The sequence below is a fragment of the Ambystoma mexicanum genome, chromosome 3p (genome assembly GCF_040938575.1).
Source record: "Ambystoma mexicanum isolate Mex_15411 chromosome 3p, UKY_AmexF1_1, whole genome shotgun sequence".
In the NCBI taxonomy this organism is placed as follows: Eukaryota; Metazoa; Chordata; class Amphibia; order Caudata; family Ambystomatidae; genus Ambystoma; species Ambystoma mexicanum.
In genome coordinates, this window is record NC_090925.1 from 688,931,671 (window position 1) to 688,955,238 (window position 23,568).

The 23,568-nt window shown below is 47.8% G+C and overlaps 1 protein-coding gene across 2 annotated transcripts in view; it reads left to right on the top strand.

The window, feature by feature from the left end:
• Positions 1-23,568, top strand: part of UNC5A (unc-5 netrin receptor A) — a 1,152,281-nt gene that overhangs the window by 777,440 nt on the left and 351,273 nt on the right. The window contains exons 4-6 of one of the 2 annotated variants that reach the window (XM_069651482.1): positions 2,670-2,773; positions 4,617-4,797; positions 14,605-14,772. In XM_069651482.1, the coding sequence (XP_069507583.1) occupies positions 2,670-2,773; positions 4,617-4,797; positions 14,605-14,772 (453 nt within the window). The remainder of the gene's footprint in view (positions 1-2,669; positions 2,774-4,616; positions 4,798-14,604; positions 14,773-23,568) is intronic. The other variant, XM_069651483.1, reaches the window with a different exon arrangement.

Consider the following 23,568-nt stretch of genomic DNA (forward strand, 5'->3'; position numbering starts at 1 on the left):
AAAGACAGCCGAAAGATGTTCTGCTCTCGGGATGATAGCTGTTAGTCTCGAGAGGACAGCTCACGGGCAACGTGCTCGCCTTGGACACCTCCAGGACCCCATCCAGCTCTTCCTACACCCCCGCCCCCCACTCACGCATCCATGACCGGAGCCCTACTTTATAATCTCAGGAGTAAGATAGCGGTCAGCCTAGGGTGATGGCTGCCTCGCCAGGTTTGCAGGTACGCGCCACTTTGGAGTCAAGCTTAATCTGCCCTCGCCAAATGAAGCACTACACTGAACCCTCGCAGTGCTTTCTGGCTGGCCAGAACGTGTTGATGAAAGTTACTGGAGTCCCCAACCACCTCTCCTCAGAGTGGCGTGTGTCCTCTTTGTGGAGAAGCGGGTGGACGATAGGGCTACGCATGCTCAACCTTGCTCAGTTGGAGAAGCTTCAGCACACATCCAGCACGAGGCTGACTTCCTCCAGTTCTTGAAAAGCTATTTGCACCGTGCCCGCCGCGCTCTCTCACACAGCTATCTTGCTGGCAATGTCCTTGGTGAACTCAGGGTTCATGTGCAGGTTTGGGAGAGACAGCATGGCCAATCCTGTGTGCTGGAAGTGTTTGTGCGCTGTTTCGATTGTGGAGCTGAGCCTCTGCAAGTGCCAGGAAGCCCCCCAGGCAGAGGATGTGTCCCCGTTCCATTCGGGGAGAGAGACACGGGGATGTGGTGGCCCTCCACCATAGAACCTCTTGGCCCCTCTGAGCCATGACCTCCCTGACCCCAGCCCAGACAGCAGGAATACCTTACCACTGGCATCCACTGTCTAGCCACTGGCTATGTCTTAGAGCAAGACTCTACCTTATAGCAATGTCAGAGCTTAAAGTGTCGGAACACTCCCCTTTATTCCAAGAAGTGTGTGTTCTTGTGAGCCTGAAGTGGATTGTGTCGGGATAGGAAGTTTTTGCCGCAGTAGATTTCATCGCGGTAGAACTCATCAAATCTTTTACAAAGGATTTTGCTGCAAATATATGTGAAGGGGTGGGTTTAGGTGAATAACTAATGTAGGGGGGCTAAGGGGACGGGGGGAGAGAGGGAGGTCTACACCTGCATATATTTGCTGCAAAATCTTCCAGTGAAAAATAAATTTGATGATTTCTATTTCAATCAAAAAAAAATCGAGGAAATCACATGGATCCGATTGTGTCCTTCTTTGAATGACCTGAAGGAGAGGCTGAATGCTGAATGTGCATTTCTTAATACAAACACATACACATTGAAATGAAAGTTTTGAGTCTGCAGTCTGGCGAACATGAGCTTTGAATATTTGTATTTTTTGGTGATCTGCTTCTGACTTTGGAAATTAAAAAGATGTTTTGATTATAATGGCACAAGTGCATTTTTCTTAGGTTGAAATGGTGTAAAAGTTTCTTGTTAACTGGAAATCACATATAAATAAAACATAAAAAATAGGTAAACCTAAAATTGTTTGGACAAAAGTAAAGAAAAAATGAAATAAATTGTGTCTTGATATCAGTTGAATAATGAGTTGCAGCCAAACATTTGGTACAGCAGTAAAAAAAATAACCCCCCTCCAGCACCATCTGAAATGTCGTCAGGCCTAGTACGATAGTCGCTTGTTTTGTTCCTCTCCCTCCTTTGTCCCTCACCTCTTGTTAATCTCTGGCTCTACCAGAAATGTCGTCAGGCCTGGTACATTTCGCCATTTCCTTCCGATCTGTGTTTTAGCTCTTGCACTATCTGAAATGTCGTGAGGCTGAGTACAACAGTTAATTTCACATTCTTGTTGTTCATGGCCTGTAAGAATGTCATTGTATTTTTCCTTGTTTCCTCCCTTGCCGTGAAGCGCTTTGAAACACATTGGCCCTCATTCCGAGGTGGGTGCAAAGGGATTACTGGCACCGGTAAGGACACAGGTGCCGGTAAACTTTTTGCGCCCTATTTCGAGGTCCCTTAGCAGGTATCTCCTTTAACGCTTGGTCTGACCAGGCGTTATGGACGGGACCTGTTAAGGGACATCAGAGCCAATAACGGTACCGCATTTTGCGGTACCGTTATTGGCACCTTCCCATTGAGCCCTATGGGGGCTCAAATGGGAATGGTGAATGGCTTTTTCAATGGGGACTTACCGGTCCCGCCAAGGTCGGACTGGACCGGTAAGTCCCCATTGAACGGGACCGGACACGGTCCCGTTATTGGTGGTAGTCATGCCACAAATAGCGCCATGACTACCACCAACCTTGGAATGAGGGCCATTGTGTATCGGCGCTATATAAATAAACTATCATATCATGGAAATTGAAAAGGTAGAATCCGGTGCCTGTGTGGCTGCCTAGCAACAGTTTAATTGCTTGGGATCTTATGTAGGGGGCACATCAGGCTGTGTGTTCTGATGCTGAAGACTGTAAACCTCCCACCTTGGAAGCATTATCATTACAACTGTTCATTTTATAACGCACTTTATAGCGGAGACAGGTCTCTAATTCGATCCTGTGTTGCTATGCGTTGTGTTGTTTCCAAGACAAACGGGTTGCCCCTAAGCTATCCTCCCGAATTATAACCACCTTACCAGTTCAATCTGTTGCATGTAGTGCTTCCTTGGCCCACAAACCAGTCTGCTCTCGGTATACTGAAAACTGATGTTTGTTTTTCAAAATTGTGTTTAGATCTGCGAAAGAACTTCGAGCAGGAGCCGCTGGCCAAGGAGGTGCTCATTGACCAAGAGATTGAGTTGCCCTGTCGACCCCCCGAGGGGATCCCACCAGCTGAGGTGAGTCACTCGCACTTTAACCCTACACTCAAGCCCCACAGGATGAGGGGAAAATGGCTGTGGGGTATTCGGCGCCATAATGAGCAATGGGTGCTTCTGAGATCGGAAATCATTTAGGGGGTATTGGACCCATGATGTCAACGTCTCTCCAGGGACCAAGTGTCTCTTTCCTGTAGCAGGCACTTGTGTGTTTCCTATGAACATTGGCTCACAGCCCACCCTATACCTACGGCATGGGAAAAAATTCTGCTATAAAATAGGGTCCCCTTATAAAATCATCGGCCCCTAATGATGGAAATTGTGGTTGTAGGATCCTTCTCTGATAAGATCACCTTTCCATCACCCCAGCGACCCCCTCTGTATGGGACGTATTCTGTTGTTAGCACGCCCCCCTGGTGAGATGCGATTCTCCTGCTCCTTTTGATTTTGTCTACATTGTAGGGATTTTTGAGGAAAGGAACATTCGCAGATATGAACCGTTTCCCCTCAGCCCAGTGGATCCCTGTCGAAGTAGATGCCTGGGTCTGTGAGTGGAAAGTGACTATGGGCCTCATTATGAGGCAGGTGCTCCCGTAATGAAGGGTGCCGGTACGGGACCGGCACTGTTGATTACGAGGTCCCCTAGCGGGCCCGTTATTAGCTCCATCCCCATTGAGCCCTATGGGGGCTCAAATGGGAATGGGGATTGGTTTTGTGAATGAGGAATTACCGGGTCCTCCAAGGTTGGAAGGACCCGGTAATTCCTCATTCATAGAACCCGGAGCTTTAACCCGGTATGGAGGCATGGCTACCTCCATTCTCGTAATGAGGCCCTATGTGTCTCCATCTTGAAATCAAGAAATACTCTGACCCTTCCTCCTGCATCAGTGATCCTGCTAATATACCCCTGGTCTATCTACCAATTCTCCTGCCCATCTCTCCTTCAGCATGTTCCTATCCTTCTGCCCCTAGATGTGCTCCTTTATCATTTTGGCCTCATTGCTGTGAACTTGATGACCATTCACCTGCCAACATCCTCCTGCATCTATTCTCCTATGCCCATTCTCCCATCCCCATTCTCTGTCTGCTATCTTTCTGCCCATCCTCATCCTCCTGCCCCAAGCCATATCCTCCTATCCGCTCCGTCTATCCTACTGCCCCATGCCCTATTTCACTGCCCTCAATCTCCTGCCCTTATTCATGTGCCTCAATGCTGCATCCTCTGCCATTATCCTCCTGCCCTCAGCCATATCCTCCTGCCCACCTCACAATACCCTCGTACTACACCATCCTTCTGCCCTTATTTCTTTCCACCATCCATCCACCTGACACCTCATGCTCTGCCTCTGCCACGCGCTTCCGTCAACCAGAGCCACGGGAAATTCCTTTTCAGTGGCCTGACATGATTGTGTAGGGCAGGAATCTGCAACCTGTGGCTCACCAGATGTTTTACTCCAATGACCCCACACCATTGACTCTACTGGCTAGGACTGATGGATGTTGGAGTTCAAAACATCTGGAGAGCCAAAGATTGCAGACCTCTGGTTAGATGTGAGGGGGTTGTTGATTGAGGGCATGGTGGTGAGCTAGTAGGGTGAAGGTGGGCAAATGTGAGGGGCATGTTCTTCTTCCTCACAGGCTGCCTTCCTCGCTGCTTCTCTCTCCCTCTCCCTCTCTTTTCATCAGATCCTACTCTCATTCTAATGCCTTCCTCCTTCAGCCTTTTCTCTATCATTCGTTCTAGCCATGTCTTTTCTGTTATTTTTCTCACTCCCTAACTTTGTCCTCTTTCCTTTTCCTCTCCCCCCTCTCACACTTACCCTGCCCTCTGCCTCTGCACTCTCTGACCTCCGGCCCTCTCCAGGTGGAATGGCTGAAGAATGAAGACATGGTGGACCCAGCTTTAGATACTAATTTCTACATCACTCTGGGCCACAGCCTGGTGGTGAAGCAAGCCCGGCTGGCTGACACCGGCAATTACACCTGTGTGGCAAAAAACATTGTGGCACGACGACGGAGCTCCTCGGCCGCTGTCATCGTCTACGGTAAGACTTGGTGCCCTTCAACCGTCTGTGTGGCGGTCAAAGTCCTTGCCTTTACAGTATGATCCTGGCCTTTATGGGAGTAATTAGACCACCTCCTGTAGTGGGAGATGGGTTGTATACTAATTGACCTTTTCACAATTGACCTCGGGAAAACTGACCTCGGGAGAATTTACCTAATTTAGAAGGTCAATTAGGACATATATATGGGGGAAACCCCCCGCATGCCCCCACCCAATCCAAACCCCCCCGCAACCCGTCACCCAATCCCCTTATAATATTTATAATCCAAAACCAAGCCAATACATATATAAAATAACTAAAATAATATAAAGTTCAATTGTGCAGAAGGTCAATTAGGACCACTATAATTAGGTCAATCGTGCAAAAGGTCAATTGCCAAAGGTCAATTTGGGTAATACTGGGAGATGCCCTTCCTCAACTCTTTTCATGTTCTATCCTGCACCCCTTCTACGTTCAGCATGATGCAGGCAAGTATCACACTGTTCCCCTGCAACGCGGACATGTGAGCATTTGTTTCTCAGGGAGATATGTCCTCTTCTATGTCTATTCGTGTGAGAAATGCAATATTGATTTTCAGGGAATTGGGGTCAATATTACAACATGTTCTGGGGAATCATGGATAAATTGTTTTATTTAATGAGACCAGCGATGTCCACTGCAGGAAACATACAATATGTGGCTTTCGAAAACCTTAAGACCAAACAACTCTTGGACTTGCACTGAAGCGGTCTCCTGCTGCCAGGCCTCATCCCTTGTAATGAAGCCCCAGCTGAAGGCTGGCGGGAGGGCATTGAGCAGCCTTGCAGACAAAGAGCCGGTGTGGTACCACAGCTCCCCAAAGTGGGCCCTCCTGCAAAGCAAAGATGTCCCAAAATGATTCACTCGAGGCATGAGGTGACTCCTGGTGGCACTGCCCCAAACGACTGAACGTCTGCAATTCACTAATGGTCCCTGGCAGTACTAATACCAAATTCCGATACGCCAGATCAGGTATAACATCGGGCAGCACGGTCATCAACATTAGATACTACAGTTCACAGATGGACCTGATGCTATTGATTCCAGAACAAGATCCTCAAAGTCAGAGTTGGAGCGTCATCCACCGATCCCAAACGGAGAGATTCCAGATCCTGGTGCCCTCGCTCTCCAAAGGAGCTACCACAGCCGCTCAGAAAAGGCGTCAGCATCTGCTTCTCCCCTAAAATTGATACTCCTTTAAAAAAAGAAGGTAGGGTGGGGCTAAAATGGTGCTGCGGGTGGGGGAAGCCCACTGGAGGCACCCCGCCATAGGGCTGTCTCATAGGTGTATGGCTAGTATATCAAATTCATATAGTACTACATGTGACTGAAGGTAGTGGCGGAGTGATTTAGTATGAAACAGTACAGCTGATGGGAGAACATGATGAAAGAGGAGCGCCAGCACAGTTATGAATGTTTGGCTACTGAGGAGAGACCTCTTTATTGGCTGCCACGGTGGTGGAGGATCGAGTTAGTTTGAAAGGCCGCCTGGGAATGTGTGGTTTTCAGCTTATTAGCACCCGGGTGGGGGAGCCAACCAATCAGGCTGCTCGAAACACTGGGTGAAACTGCTAATCTCAGCCCGCGGCGTGAGCAGCCTACTGGCCGCTTCCCCCACCTGCGGCACCATTTTAGCCCCACCCTACCTTCTTTTTTAAAAAATGTTTACGTCCTCCCAGTGCCCCCACCCTACTTACCTGTTTTCAATGGCAGTGGTGGCCCCTCTACTGCCATCGCCGCACTTCTGCTGTCGCTCCATGGCCACCGTGAACATTTCCATTGCGGCCATCTTTAGACAGTATTTTAATTTATTGAACACGTGAAGCGTCCTGTTCAATGAATGAAAAGACTTTTTTTAGCACCCAGGGTTACCGCTTGGGTAACACACGGTGCTAATGGCCTTAAGATCCGTTCTGGCGCACCAGATCGGGTCTTAACGCCCTATTACTGAGCTCTTCCAGTCTTCCTTGGAGGACTGTAATGGACGTTATCATCCTGCTCCTGAGTTAGGGGCCCAAGGTCAGGCTGAGCGCGCTTAACAAGGAAGAAAGGCTAATAACAGCATTTAAACCCAGCCAAAATGGGCTGTAACGACATGATAATATTGGCTACTTGTACGTACAACTATGTAGTTGATTTGATTTGGCGCATTTTAACGTGCACAGAACAGACTCAACCGTATAAAGGCACAGCTGATACACAAAGCCACCAAGGAGCAGTTCAAAAAGGAATCAATTTTAACAGACAGCAGAATACACCCATAGCACCCACTAACCCCCACCGCCACCTTATTTAAAACGATAGATCTAGAGGGCTCTACGAAACTGATACAACGATTCGAGAGCTCTAATATCTTGGGGGTTGCTGTTCCACAGCCTGGGGCCAAGGTAACAATAAAGTTATTAAAAAGAAAAAAGAACAAACGGCCAAGATAGCATTGCTTGGGCAGCGTTGTTGGGGATGACGAAGACGCGAACGATGCGGGAGATAGGCAGCTACAGTTGAGAGGAACAGAGCAGTGAGCGGGCCATAGAGTGAGGGCCAGAGGCCAGAAAAGGTGTGCCCAATTGGAGACAGTGGGCCTCATTATGACATCGGCAGTAGCTGTGCTTGTAATACCATAGGGATTTATAGACTGACTGAAGGGGTCCTGCTTGGATGTGAATATTTGGGAAGATTGCCCGCGAATGGGCAATTAACGGGTCATTACGGCCCTGCCGGACCCCGTAATTGACCATTTGTGAGCGCCAGAAAAAAGATGCTCTCCATAGGGGCTGAATGGGAATGGGGAGGTCGGATGCAATCCGACATGCTGTGCTCGCGGGTGCCTTTCTGCCTGCCAGGTCCGACGTGACGGGCAGAAAGGCACCCACGAGCACAACTCGTAGTTTGCCGGTCCGGGAACTACGGTACCGGCAAGCTTACCGGTACCGTAGTTCCCGGACTGGCAAACTTATAATGAGGCCCAGTACCTCATCAGAAGGACTGTTGCAGCCCAGGGCCCATTAGTGAGTTGCAGGAGTGGGGTGCACCGCTCCAACGGGCAGGCCAGCAGGTAGGGACCAGCCTTTCTCAGCAGTTAAGGCCTGCGTCTGCACTATTTTTCTAAATAGAACAAACAACGTTCCAGTGTTCGACTAAAGCCCAGACCATTTTACATCAGTTGTAGGTGATGGTGAACAGCATTCTATGATATGACCCCTCTTTCCTGAATGGTTCCTCCTCTATACCTCTGATGGTTGTTTCTGGGGGGTTGAGAAGGCGGGCAGTGACACCAATCATTTTCTTTTCCAAGAGCCACAGCCCTGCTGTCAGCCTATGGCTCTGCGTTCATTTACCAGTACCTTTTCCATGGGGTTTCTTCTGCCCACCTAATGCTGTGATCTCGCCCCCTCCAATCTGCATGGCCCCTCTGCAGTGGGAAAACCTAAATTTGGCTTAGATACAAGTTACTGTGCGCTAATTACCAAACCTATTGAGTTTTCAAAAAGATCCAACAGCGGGAGTCTCAATAACTGTGAACCTCCCACAAAAGGTTCAAATTGCAGTAAAATGTAATGAAACTGTTACAAGACAAACTCCGCACCTGGAACTAGTACTCTCAGTTAGTAGTCCAGCAATAACAAAAGACTTAATAAATCATGAGATTGTTAGGAATAATCCAAACATTGACTTGAGAGTAGTATTCTTGTATTTAAATTGTGCAGTAGTCCATAGATATAGCCGACACGTGTTTCAACCAATTTGGTCGTTATCAAGGCCTAGGCGTACAATTTGCATACAAAATTCTCAAAGACCCATCGATCTGACTTTAAAGCAAATTGAGTTTTTATTAAATTGTAGCAATAGTCCTTTGAGTCACTCTCAGTCCTCTATTTAATGGGATCAATCCCCGAACACCCACAACTAACTGAGAGTACTAGTTCCAAGCGCTGAGTTTGTCCTGTAACATTTTCAATTACACCCTCTGCAGTGGAACTGACTTTTAAGGGACACGGTATGAAGAAGGCCTTTTGTGCTGCAAGCCTTAATGGGTCCTGGGCACTGGCCACCAGTAGGATTAGGACCATGGGGATTTATAGGCGGAATGAAGGGGGCTGCTTGGATGTGAATATTTGGGAGGATAGGCGAGCTTCTGACTTATCTCAGAATGCACCTCTCATGAAAGAGTTCTGTGTCATTTCACCGCGGGATGAAATGTCGCAGTTTTTTTTCCCCGGATATTATAACAACATTTTTTTATTTTGTGGGGTTCTCTCTCTCCCCCCGAACCCCCCAATCGTCTTTAATTTTGTATCTATTCCTGAACACCCACACCCCATATGTATTTTTTTCTAACCCCCCGCCCCTAAACATTTCGATGAGTTTTTTTTTCGTTATAGAACCTGCAGCAACAAAACCCGTGAAATTTTATCCCGCGAGGAAAGGACGACGTACACATGAAAGGCACCTTTCCTACCTCGGAAAAAGATTCCTCACATAAACCCATTGCTTTAAATGGGCCAGACCCACCTGGCCCTCGGTGCCTGTACGTCTTAATTTTGAGGTGTTCAGTACCTGCACTTCCCAAAGCCTGAAAGGCAGTACCGATACTGAACTGGGTGGTGGGTTGAAAAGAAAGCATTTCTTTTCGCTTCATCACAATGAAGTACAGAGCTCCTGCTGCCTTTGCTGGGGAAAGCAGCGCCCCCTCCCTCCTCCTCTCTCAACCATCCACAGTGCCCGTAATGTCTCCTTCAGGGTCCACCCTGCAGAACAGAAGGAGACATAGGGCCTCATTCCGAGTATGGCGGTAGGGGGTGAATGGCACCGGTTGGATGCCTGTGCCGTTAACCCCCTGCCGCCATATTCCGAGGTCCCTTAGCAGGTCCCACCAGGAACGGCTGGTCTGACCAGCCGTTCTTTGCGGGACTAGTTAAGGGACCATGGAGCAAATAACGGGCCTGCTGTTATTTGCTCCTTCCCAATTCCCACTGAGCCCTATGAGGGCTCAAATGGGAATGGGGAATGGTTTTCTGAATGGGGATTTACCTCCAAGGTTGGAATGACCGGTAAGTCCCCATTCAGAGACATCGGACCCGGATCCGGGTTTGGAGGCAGCCATGGCGCTAATAGCGCCATGGCTACCTCGAAACTCGTAATGACCCCTATAGACTTGCAGCTCCTGACACGCGTTTCGCTAAGTGGGCTTCACCTGTTACCGATGGGGTCTCTTGAGAGTGTTCATATTGAGGACGGATTGACATTGAGATCCTGGGCAATTACCTTTTTAACATGTTTCTTTGTTATCAGTAGCACTTTTTCTAATATGTAAATTGTTATGTAATTGGAGTTGTGATTGAGCATTTTGGACTGAAAACACACACACAGATCTAGTTGTGTATCAAATTCCTTATTATTACACAATGAAAGCCAACAATAATACAATTCCCCTTTGAAAGCATAGTTTACACTTACGACCTCCGATATCTGCTAGTTTGACACACAAAAAAGAAAGTCTTTATATGGATATTGACCGTTTCTTAACACAATGCATGACAACAAACTGGAAGTGGGTGTGAAAAAATCCCATACTCACTGTTAAACCAAAGTGTGTGATCTTTAGCAAATATTTTAATCTCACTGTGGATTGTCTGAAAAATGTGTGAGTTTTCAAAGCCTGTCATCTTTTATACATAACAATACCAGTGTCAAAACGGGTCAAAATCAGTCGGTGATTGATGAGCAACTTTAAGAGATGGTTGTATTAAGCTGACAGAATGAAATTTAAAGGCAATGTCCCCTATTACAGTTTTGCTGGTATCCTGCCAGTAATTCGGGCAGGATACCGGCAAAACTGTCTTACCATTGGTGTTGCTCGATATCCCGGTATTAGCAGTGCCAGTGATTCTCGCATTTATTTGCCGGTAGCGGCCTGAACTCCCGGCAGGTCAGGGCTGCCAGTAGATCACTGCACCCACTGACAAACTTGTGTTTGCCTGGTCCAGAAAAAATGCTGGAATGGAATGGATCTATATGATTTGGTTGTGGCAGAATTATTTGCGGCGGAATTGATCGTAGTCAATTTCACTGTGAAACCAATGTTGTCAATCCATTCCCCCTACCCTTCCTTATCATCCCCCAATGACCTTTGCATGTCCGCTTCCTTCTTAGACCTTGAGGCGTCAGTTCTGTCCCTCTTACGCTAGTTGAATCCGACGCCATAGGGTTCCCTTTTCTCATCGTCCCCCGCCGCCAATCCTCAAGAAGCAGGGGACACCCCTGCAACCCCAAGGTAATCAATACCGAACATGGGGAGCAGGGGATAGCCCTGCAACCTCTGCTCCCCATGTTCGTAACGATTACACAATTTGATAGATTTGAATCGATCGAACTGTACTAGCAGATTTCAGCAAGATGTACCATTCGATCAATTAAAATTGATCAAATTGGGTTTTACAGCTGGAATTACTGGCATTTTTCCTGCATTTTTTCCAGAACGGGGATCTTAGAATGAGCCCCAATGACTTAAAAATAAACCATTATGCTGACGTTAGGGTTGGAAACACTGAGATGTTTCAGAAGAGCATGTTCAGAAGGCCAGACTCCGAAGAGAGTGAAAGAGGGTGTGAGAACAAAACTGAAGTGTGAGTGGGGCGGGGTGAGACATATAGAAATAGACACAAAGAGAAAATGAGACACACATGGAAAGTGAGAGAAATAGAGAACTAGGAAAAATGGTGTTGGAGAAGGACACTTGTTGTAAGATTAATTGAAATGGGTCAGTGAGCCTCGGCCGGGCTCCAGCGTGAGAGCGATTTTAAGACCTCTCCTCCCGCTAAGCTGAGCCCCAGCTCACTTAAAGCCTGAATTGCTGAGAACCTGCTCTTTTCTTCCATTCCTTGCCTCCTCTATCTCTGATCATGCGACTCCCCCACCTCAACAGCCAACTGTGCATGTGCAGACTGAGGTGATTTGACTTCCTTGTCACCCAGCTATGGAGTGCCCTCTCCGCAGATCTATTGGAACATGGCAATCCCAACCACCCCTCCTTCTTTTTTTGGAACTCGCCTGTATCCATTATTGCACAGGCAAAGCAATGCAAGGCAAGTGTTGCTTGGACTGCTCAAAAAGATGGCCCAATTAATTTCAGTGAAGTAGGTGTGTAGGTCTGTGAGCAGAACGAGACAGCAAACAATACCCTCCTGTGACGTTCCATAGCTCTCTTGAAGGTCTTGGTGGTCTACCACCGAGAGGTTAGAATGCTGAGTTCTGGAAGGTAGTTCTGTGTTCTCCAAGTTTCAGCCATCAAGATGGGGTCCAGGTTAGACTTTGCAGTGATGATGATGTGTATGCGTTGGAGGAGTCTTGCAGGGGACTTCTGCAATGATGTGGCAGGATAGATGTTGTCAGTCCAAGGGCTCATTGTCTGATGGGTTGAACAATCGAAACGGAAATGGCCCAAAATGTCGCCCTCACAATTGCGACGGCCGAACGGCCAGACGTTTTTTTTTCAAACACCCCCTTTACACCACATATATATGGGGGTATGGGATATTATAGTAATATGGGGGGCTGCGGGGGTCTCCCCCTGCATATCTATGTGGTGTAAAGGGGGTTTGATAAAAGAAAGTCAGCATTTTGGGCAGTCGAAATTATGTGTGGTCGCAGTGATCACATAGATCCTTCGAAACTTGTGTCGGAGGACGAGCAGTTGTGCTCCTCCCTTGTGCACAACCTCCATTGTTTGTGAAATTGTGTTCACAAGTGGTCAAAATCCCTTGTGGCCTAATCTCCAACAGCTGACAAATGACATACCTCCTCATACGATGCCCTTCTGAGTAGGCCGCACGCTCGATGATGCCCCTTCAGGAGATGGTCCTGCCCCTGAATTCCACCCCTTCTGGACTTGACCTCTCCGCTGAAGGCTTATCATTTTGGGGATGTCAAATCTCTCCCCTATGTGTGCAAAATAGTGTGGATTCTACACCTTTCCATCAATGTCATTCGTGGTAAGTCCACGCCATATCCCAACTAGACCTTTTTTAGGGAGTCTGCCCACTTGTCACTGCAGGCTGTGTGGCTTTCTATTGGGGATATGTCTGTGGCATTGGCTGGGGAGTAAGTGTCCTTTCAATGGTCCCTGTGAGGAGAGTGAGTCGTCGATTTGCGAGAATGGTGGCTGTTTAGGGTGATGGTTTTAGGGATTCGGTGTAGGGGATTGGTACGGGGACTCTGGTGGTAACCTTGTTAGATGGGTCATTCTTCAGATCTCTGGGTGGGTTCAGAGTGGGGTCAGTCCAAAAGGTTTGGGGTATGAAGAAGGGCAAGGTGGTAGAATCTTATCAGATCAGATGGCCTTAATTCCGATTGCAGTATCTAGTCAGCCTCCCTTAAAACCTGACGCACAAAAGACCACGTTACGTTGCGTGGCGCACAGTACGCCCGGTTTCAGGGAAGAGGCCTGGAGAATAGAAGGAAGAGGCAGCGGAGGCCGGTTCAGATAGGTGGTGGGGGCGGGAAGAGTGTGGCGAGGGGGTGGTGCAGGGCTACAGGGGTATACCCCCAAACTAGAAACAGTGAGTGGGGAAGCCATAAGACTGACTTTGCGATGGTGCGGGGGGGGGAGGGATTCACGGGCTGCCTTTTACAAAGTCTGTCTTTTGTTTACAGTCTTCAGTCCCCAAACCATACATTCCCCATGCAATCAGTCCTTCTGTTATAGTGAAAGAAAAAAAGGACTCTGGTCACTTGTGTGTTGGATTAAGGGCAAACCCATGCAGCCGCTCACATTCCAATAATTGCCAGTCTCTGGATGATGTTGGGCTCATCAGACAGCTAATAACACAACCATCTAAAAAGCGACTCATGCCCACTAGCCTCCAGACACACCAGCCTGTCGACGGCTCTTCTGATTTCGTTATGTGCCCCCCCCAGCTGTGCCCTACACTTCAGACAGTCTGATGCCTGTCATGTTCTGAGGGGGGGTGAGCAGTGCCCTGGCATCCCTTCAGAGTAGAGCAACCCCTATCTAACCTCAGAGGACTGCAAGGACTACACTACTGTGCTACACGTCACCAGCCCATGTGGCAGCCCCAAGCATTTCCCTCAAACGTGGCAAGCCCTGGTCAGCCTTCAGGCCCGCAAGGGAATGAGATGTCCACTCAGCGGCACGTCATCCGCCGCGAGCCTCCAGATGAGATCTCCCCTCGGTCTCCGCTCACCCCGCCCCCAGAGAGAGCAGTCTCAGCTGAACTGCTCTCGCCTCCTTGGTTGCAACCCCCTTTGAATTCACAGAGGGACACCTACTAGCGCCCTTTTCACATCACCTTGTTTGCGCATGTGTACAGCATTGCAGAGCCTCGGCTGGTAAATTCGTGGCCTCACTAGCCCCGTTCACTCTCAGCAGCAAAGGCTCGCTCAACACCTCTGAACAAGCCACCATGGTCCTGCAATGCACTGTGGGTAGGGGAAGTCCCACCAAGGGAACCTGGTGCAGTCAGCAGATAGGCACTCACCTGCTTATCAAATGTCCGCTGACCAATGGTTAGAGCGAGCACCCTGTGCCCACATGTAGTATACTGGTTCATTGGGTAAGAATTCATGTTGCGCCCCCCCCCCCTTTCACACACCCTATAGGAGCCACGCGCCCATCCTTGGTGAGCACTATCGGAGGCCTTGGATGTTTTGGGGAAGGTACAGGGAGGAGTCGGAGAAGCGCCTGCTTCCATCTGCCAACCGTGCACTGCGCCCATCTCACAACCTTTGTCTTTCTCTGTCCCCCGACAGTGAATGGTGGCTGGTCCACCTGGACCGAATGGTCCCCCTGCAGTACCAGCTGTGGACGAGGGTGGCAGAAACGGACACGGACCTGCACCAACCCGACGCCCCTCAACGGAGGGGCTTTCTGCGAGGGGCAGAACGTCCAGAAAACAGCCTGCACCACCTTGTGCCCAGGTACCACCTCTTGGCTGCTTTATGGGGTTATTTGGCCCCTACGCATTGCCTGGCTGCCCTCTGCCTGAAGCCCTCTTCTTGGTTCTTTGCATTGCCCTTCCCCTTTGCAATGTCATGGCTTTCCCATAATTCCTCATTGCCGTCAATCACCTGCCCTGGCTCCTCCTACTCATCCTGCTCACACCCTCGTATTGCTCTTTCCATGCGGTGCCTGTTTGCCAGCATGCCTTGCCTGCTCGTCTGCCTGCTTCCTGGCAGGTTGAGCTTTCTTTTATTTATCTGCATGTATCCCAGCAAACCTTGCGCTGCCTGTATCCCAGCAGACCTTGCTTCCTGATTTGTTTATCGGCGAACCATGTTTACTGTTTTGTGCTCTGTCTGCTTTTGCCCACACTCCTGCCTGTTTTGTAGGAAGTCGAGTTGTAATCGGATACCCAGAGAGTCCTGTGAAGTTGATGTGTTGGGCTAACCTGAATGTTCCATCAAAGTCTGTTCGAAGAACACGATTGGCAATTGTTTACACCAAAAATAGGTTTAAATCAAAGTTGTTGCACCATCCAAACGACAAGCAATTGAGAGCTATACTGTTTCCCTCCAGATCCCATTTCATGCTCCACCTCTTTGGTGGTGAATGTTCCTGCTCAGCCTGTCTCCCACCAGGCCTCCCTCCCTTCTTTGCATATTTCCCAACTGGCCATGCTCTGTCAGTTTCCCAACAGAACCGGCTTCCTGGGCTGCATGTTTCCGAAAGCCTTTGTAACTGCTTTGTTTGCTTCCGAGCAGATCCTGCTCCCTGATCTACCTGTTACCCAGCAGATCCTGCTGCCTGATCTACCTTTTTCCCAGCAGATCCTGCTCTCTGATCTACCTTTCCCAGCAGATCTTTCTCCCTGATCTGCCTGTTTTCCAGCAGATCCTGTTCCCTGATCTTCCAGTTTCCCAGAAGATCCTGCTCCTTGATCTACCTGTTTCACAGTAGATCCTGCTTCCTAACCTACCTGTTTCCCAGCAGATCCTGCTTGCTGATCTTTTTGCTTCTCGTCAGATCCTGCTCCTAGATGTGCGTGCTTGTCAGCAGTTCCTGTTTTGTTGATGTACCTGTTTCACAGTAGATCATGTTTCCTAACCTACCTTTTTGCCAGCAGGTCCTGGTCCCTGATCTACCTGTTTCCCAGCAGATCCTGCTCCCTGATCTACCTGTTTCCCAGCAGATCCTGCTCCCTGATCTACCTGTTTCCCAGCAGATATTGCTCCATGATCTACCTGTTTCACAGTAGATCCTGCTTCCTAACCTACCTGTTTCCCAGCAGATCCTGCTTGCTGATCTTCTTGCTTCTCATCAGATCCTGCTCCCAGATCTGCTTGCTTGTCAGCAGTTCCTGTTTTGTTGAACTACCTGTTTAACAGCAGATCCTGCACCATGATCTACCTGTTTCCCAGCAGATCCTGCTCCCTGATCTACCTGTTTAACAGCAGATCATGCTCCCTGATCATCCTGTTTCCCAGCAGATCCTGCTCCCTGATCTTCCTGTTTCCCAGCCGATCCTGCTTCGTGATCTACCAGTTTCACAGTGGATCATGCACCCTAACCTACCTGTTTCCCCAGCAGATCCTGCTCCATGATCTACCTGTTCACAGTAGATCCTGCTTCCTAACCTACCTGTTTCCCAGCAGATCCCGCTCCCTGATCTTCCTGTTTCTCAGCAGATCCTGCTCTCTGATCTAACTGTTTCCTAGCAGATCCTGCTCGCTGATACTCTTGATTCTCAACAGATCCTGCTCCCCGATCTACCTGTTTCCCAGCAGATCCTGCTCCCTGATCTACCTGTTACCCAGCATTTCCTGCTCCCCGATCTACCTGTTACCCAGCATTTCCTGCTCCCCGATCTACCTGTTTCCCAGCAGATCCTGCTGCCTGATCTACCTTTTTCCCAGCAGATCCTGCTCTCTGATCTACCTTTCCCAGCAGATCTTTCTCCCTGATCTGCCTGTTTTCCAGCAGATCCTGTTCCCCGATCTTCCGGTTTCCCAGAAGATCCTGCTCCTTGATCTACCTGTTTCACAGTAGATCCTGCTTCCTAACCTACCTGTTTCCCAGCAGATCCTGCTTGCTGATCTTTTTGCTTCTCGTCAGATCCTGCTCCTAGATGTGCGTGCTTGTCAGCAGTTCCTGTTTTGTTGATGTACCTGTTTCACAGTAGATCATGTTTCCTAACCTACCTTTTTGCCAGCAGGTCCTGGTCCCTGATCTACCTGTTTCCCAGCAGATCCTGCTCCCTGATCTACCTGTTTCCCAGCAGATCCTGCTCCCTGATCTACCTGTTTCCCAGCAGATATTGCTCCATGATCTACCTGTTTCACAGTAGATCCTGCTTCCTAACCTACCTGTTTCCCAGCAGATCCTGCTTGCTGATCTTCTTGCTTCTCATCAGATCCTGCTCCCAGATCTGCTTGCTTGTCAGCAGTTCCTGTTTTGTTGAACTACCTGTTTAACAGCAGATCCTGCACCATGATCTACCTGTTTCCCAGCAGATCCTGCTCCCTGATCTACCTGTTTAATAGCAGATCCTGCTCCCTGATCTTCCTGTTTCCCAGCCGATCCTGCCCTCTGATCTAACTGTTTCCCAGTAGATCCTGCTCGCTGATACTCTTGCTTCTCAACAGATCCTGCTCCCCGATCTGCCTGTTTCCCAACAGATCCTAATCCCAGGCATACCTGTTTCCTGGTAGATCTGCTTCCTAGCCTACCTGTTTCCCAGTAGATTCTGCTAGCTGATCTTCTTGCTTTGCATCAGATCCTGATGCCAGATCTGCTTGCTTGTCAGCAGTTCCTCTTTTTTTGATCTACCTGTTTCCCAGCAGGTCCTCCTCCCTAATTCGTGTTTCCCAGCAGATCCTGCACCCTGATCTATCTGTTTCCCAGTAGATCCTGCTAACAGATCCTGCTCACTGATCTGCCTGTTTCCCAACAGATCTTGATCCCAGGCATACCCATTTCCCGGTAGATTCTGCTCCCTGACCTAGTGGTTTCTCATCAGATCCTGCGCCCAGATCTGCTTGCTTCTCAGCAGTTCCTGTTTTTTGGTTCTACCTGTTTCCCAGCAGATCCTCCTCGCCTGCTGACCTGGCTCCCCCTTTGCCTGTTTACATGCTGACCTTGCTACTGGTTTTGTTTGCTTTCAAGGTACATGTGGACCCTCCTCTGCCTGTATATCCGATCTTGGGCCCATATTTGCCTTTGCGTATCTCCATGTTGGCACTGCACCCTACTATGCACGCAGACCTTAATCCTATAGCCCTGCTCTAACTTTATCAAAGGGAACTGTCCTTCTGTGTTCACTTCATCTTCTTCATCTTGGTGTGTGGTATACACCTCTCCAAAAGGCCCCTGCTCAAGCTCTTCTCATTGTATCCTAAGCCAACCCCTTTTCACCACCCCTCCGTGGTGGTACTGCACTTACGTCAAGTGTGTTTTATCTTTTTTTTCTCTTTCTCTCTTCTTTTTTATGTACTACTAATGCTTGTTTCTCAGACTGAAACTCACACATACATCTGTAAAGTAATTGAATATAGATTGCTGGGTGCACAATCCTTTACTTGTGGAAAGTGAAGCTATGCTCCTTTAAGTTGGCAGATAAGTTGAGGACACAAATTTAAAGTAATTAATACCACTATTGTTCTTTAGAGTTTCTCATTAGACAGATAGAAGCATTATGGTAATTTTTTGCAATGATAAACACTTTGTAATTCATATAGAACTTCATGCTGGATTTCCACAGCTTCTAAATGCTTTGATCTATGTCATGATTATTACCCACTCATTGTACACAAGTAAACACCTGCGGGAGTGGAGTGTTGAAGGGCTGAGTCTGCCTAACCAGGGTATTGAACACATGATGTACAGCATTGCCTTGTTCCCGAGAAGAGTGTGTTGTGATTGAAGCATCCTCCCAATGCTTGTTCCCAAAATGAGTGCATTGTGCTTGAGGTATCCTCCCAGTGCTTGTTCCCACACTCAGTGTATTGTGCTTTTGGTACCCTTCCAGTGCTTGTTGCCAAGGTGAGTGCTTTATGCTTGAGGTATCCTCCAGTGTTTGTTCCCGCAGTGAATGCATTGTGCCTGAGCTATCCCCCCAGTGCCTATTGCCAGTGTGACTGTATTGTGCTTGAACTATCCTCCCAGTGCTTGTTGCCAAAGTGAGTGCAGTGTGCTTGAGCTATCATCCCAGTGCGTATTGCCAAGGTGACTGTATTGTGCTTGAACTATCCCCCAGTGCGTGTTCCCAGAGCTTCAAGGGAGATTTGCCACTTTAATCAGGAACCACATAGAGCTCAATTAACTAGAGATACCCTTTTATCCACAGTACGCAGAAAGATTGGTAGGACTTAGTATTGCATGTTTTCACCACTCTACCCTTTCTGTTGCAAAGCACTCTGGTTATGACCTCATGCATACAGGAGATTGTTGGTGGGGACCCGGGATTGGTTCATTAAGGTGGGCTTACTCTACCCCAATCACGGTGGCCCATTTGGATTTAAAAGAGCGCTGAGACCCTCTTTTGGGCAGATCATCTGAAGACTTCACAAAGAGTAACAAGAAGAACTCAGGTACAGTCTGCCTTACTTCTTCCGCCAGTGTTGGAATGTCAGGACCTCCAAAAGGAAAGCAATATCCCTCCCCTAAACATCTACCCGGGAATAGAGGATGATACTAAAACCAGAGGTCCCTACATCAGCTCTAGAACTGGTGCCCAGCCATCACAGTGTGCCCTGCTAGGCTCTGCAGCAAGCTTCTTATCTGGGAAGTGCCAGAGAGACTCTGAACCAAACCAAGGACAAGCCATCTGCTTGCAACACTCTCCTCAATTTTGGGCCATCTGGCTTAAAGGACGACTCAAGCCCACTGAAGAAGCTAGGAGGAGTGCATTGACAAGGATCTATCGATGTCCGACTTAAAGGACATATACGAGCCAGTCGAGCCCTTTGAGCTGCAACCAACTGCACCGCTGACTGTTGTTATGCTGCAGTCGCTGAAGCTGTCCGAAACACCTCGACCATTGCTTCGGAGCTGCCGACCAACCCTGACGCAACGATTCCTGACACTGAGCCACTGTGTAGACTAGCCTGCAGCACCAGCTTTGCTCGCTGAACTGCCTGCTGCCTGATACCCACAGCTATCTCCCATCATCAACTCTGTTACAGAAATTGAAAAGCACCCTGCAACCAAATCTACACTGTCGAGCACCAAGAACGTCTACAAGCACAGGGTACATTGTGGTTCTGTCCCCCTGGTCCTTCTGCGGAGGCCTCTAGTGACATTTTACTACCCGCTGCTTCTTTTGTGTTGAAACCAAGTATCCTTGAATTAATGTTATGAATTAATATACCGACTACCCTCCTGTCAGTATCCAGAGTGCATCCCTTTAACTTCATTGAAATGATCTGCCCTCTGCATTCCTTTGCAGCATGGGTTGTAGTTTGTAGTGTGCTAGAACTGTCTGTTGTGATTGTAATTAAAGTAGATATTTGTATACAACCTTCACTGGATAGTCCCTTTTATCATGGGGTAATAATTGTGTTTTCGCTGTGTTGCATCTAACCAACGATTCACGACCTTCCGTCCACGTTACCTAAATTGGACAAGGAGATTTATAATTGACTTGTCTTTCCAATCTGTTTGGATTCCTTCTGATTTACTAGAGGTGTGGGGCTGTTTGATGGTTTAGAAACCGATATTCATCCCTGGACCACAGGTGCCCCTGAAATTTATTTGTTGCGCTGTCTGCACTGTGATGCAAAGATCTAGAGAGTTCCTTCACCTTCTAGATGCCTCCATTCTAACAAGATATGAATGTATACTGTGATTATTGGCTAGAGCCGTAAGTGTGTAAAAGCAAGGAAACATCGAGGCTGAGTACCCCAAAAGGAAGTACACCAAACACGGGCTTATAAAGATTCACAGATCTTTATTCTATTACTACTGCGCATTTACAAGGAAACAAAACAGATACAGATAGCTATCTGGCCCTCAGTACATCACAGCGAATACCAGCCCTTTCGGCGTGAGAAGTGATAGGTACTGGACATCTAAACAGTTGGGCATTTTATACATTTTCGGTAATAATGCCCAGCCCCTCTGCAAGTTAATAATCCATGGTCTAGAGTTTGTGCTGAGTTCACTTATGGCTTGTACGACAATATGCACATGGATCATCCTCGGTTTACATACAAACAGATTACAATGGCAACAGTTTATTCTTGGATTTAACAGTAAGCCTTAGCACATGTCCTTTACAATGCAGTTCAGCCAGTGTCCACGTTCGATATTTGCTTGACATTGTGGTCGATGTATGTCCGTGGATCAGACTTATTGGCGCAGACAATCCTTAGACTACAAGTCAGGCATGGGACAAGGTCTCTTTACTCAACCCAAACATTCGGCCAACGGACAGTCTAAACATTAACTATAGTACAAGGTTCAGGACGGCTCAGTTACAAGCGGGAAACACTGTCCACCATTTAGAACACAGAGTTACATTGGAATGGAAATCAAAATGGCGGATAGACCTAAAATGGTGGCAAAGTCGATCTAAAATCAGAACTTTGCAACACGGTTTTCTTCGCAGAGCGACTGGACTTAGGCCAATATATACAAGAAAGGAGGCACAATATGATATCCCGTTTAACAAACCCTGCTTTTGGCCTAAGCCAAGCGCTAAACTACTTCTAGTCACTTTACGAGTAACTCCATGTCTCAATGTCCATACATCCTGAATCACTATCAGAGATATCGATCGCCATGAGGTCAGATACTGAGATTTCTTTCAACACAAATTCGTTGGTCATTTTCTCAGGGGCGCGTACCCTGTGTCCTAATGTACCCATGGCTTGTGCACAACATCTTCCTAACACCAAACACATACCAGGAAGACATTGTATGCAACAACAGAAAAACAACAGAATACCAGAATGATCAGCAAGACCAAGAGTAGCTTCCATCCCCAAGATCGCAAGAAGTCCCAGAACCAAGCGCTAAGATTCCAGTTTCCCTCGGGAACATGCACTTCTGAACTAACGACGTGCAGATTTTGTATTGCCTTAATGATGGTTGGGGAGGAATCTGGACGATAACACAACAAGCGAACCCCACTAATTTACATACCCCACCACGCTCAGCCAGGATGACGTCTAATGCCATCCGGTTCTGAAGTGCCACTAACCTTATCGCTTTTTGTTCTAAAGTCATGTTATAGAGTATGTCAGTGGTCCGGTTGATGAGCCTCTCCAGTACTATCACTAGTCTTCTGATATCCTCAGAATTCAATATTTGCCCCCAAAATGGTACGAAGGATTTAGCTACGTCACCCAGAACTTGTGCTGAAGTATCGCCATTCTCGTCCAACCTTGGACTAGCCTTTGAGATTTCTACAGTGCTTGCTATGAATACCCTGGGTAACAGAATCCCTAAATAACAGGTTCCCTGCCAATTCCTAGGTAACCATGGGAAAGCTACACTACCGTAAACAAAGAAGACAGGTTCGCCTACATACAAAGGTCTGTCCTCACTGGTCAAATTTGCAATGGTGGCGCAACCCTTGAAATTACCCATTGACTGAGTACCATTGCTCTGTATGCAGAAAGAAACTGAATCAGGCTGTGGTTAACATTATAAGAAGGTGGCGTGGCATCCCTATTGCCTATAGGAGCCATCTTGAAAGAGATCAAAGATTGAAAAGGACGGGACAGTCTATCAGAAGGCCTAATAGAAGCAACATTAGGCTTGCTTCTATTCACAAAGAGTGAGCATCCCAGGGGCGTTAGAATACGTTTCTCAAAGTCATTCAAATTAGTCCCATCAAAGTTCCCCGAGATGCTATTGTTCCATTAGCCAAAGAATAGTGCCCTTAAAGAAGCATAGCATACAGTAGTCAAAGGTAAAGGATAAATATACCAACCCAGCCCCTTATCCCCATGTTGCGGTAAATGCGAGCAGACCCAACAATTAGATTTGTTAAAAATGGCATGTGTGGCATTCATAATGAGTAATAGAGTATTGTTATGGTAACTCTGTCAGTGCTGAGAGTCTCTAGGAGACAGAGTGTGCAAATGCATGAAAGGTGCAGAAACAGTAGGTACATTTTTAGTGGGTAACAGAATTTCAAGCGGATGTACTTCTTCCAAATACCAAAATCCTAAGGCAATTATTATTGTGAAACCAGTTAACATGATCACACAAGACAATAATACGTTTTCGGGCCCCACGCATTCGATTGTTCATTATTACGGTCGGTCACACAGTTTCTTATCTGTTCCGTACGAGTGGGAGTGGTTGCAGGCATTGTTTCTTCAAATGAATACCCCAAAGTCAGTTTGCTGGCGATCTCCAGATCGCGCGTTTTCTTAGTCCTTTCCCAAACCCCAGCCAACAGAATTCCCTTACGTGCAAAAGAACGGGCCAAAAAGACAAGCCCTCCAATGATTTTTCCTGATGGCATGGCCGAACCGTGCAGGAAATCTAACTCCTCCGACGCAGATCGTACCTTGTGACTACTGGTACTGTGTGATCTGCAAACAATGTGTCGTTGCTTCCTGATGGAAGTGGTGAATTCGAATACAGGATTTAACAATGGTGCAAAAGGATCTGTTGGAGAGTGTGGAGATAAAGCGGCTGTTTCCCCAGGCCCCACGGGCTCAGGGAGAGTCTCTGACGCACTCTTGATGCTGTTTGATGCTACGTGATCGTTGGTTGCAGCACAGGTAGGGCAATCTGTGTCTTTTGTTTCGTGTGGCAAAGGG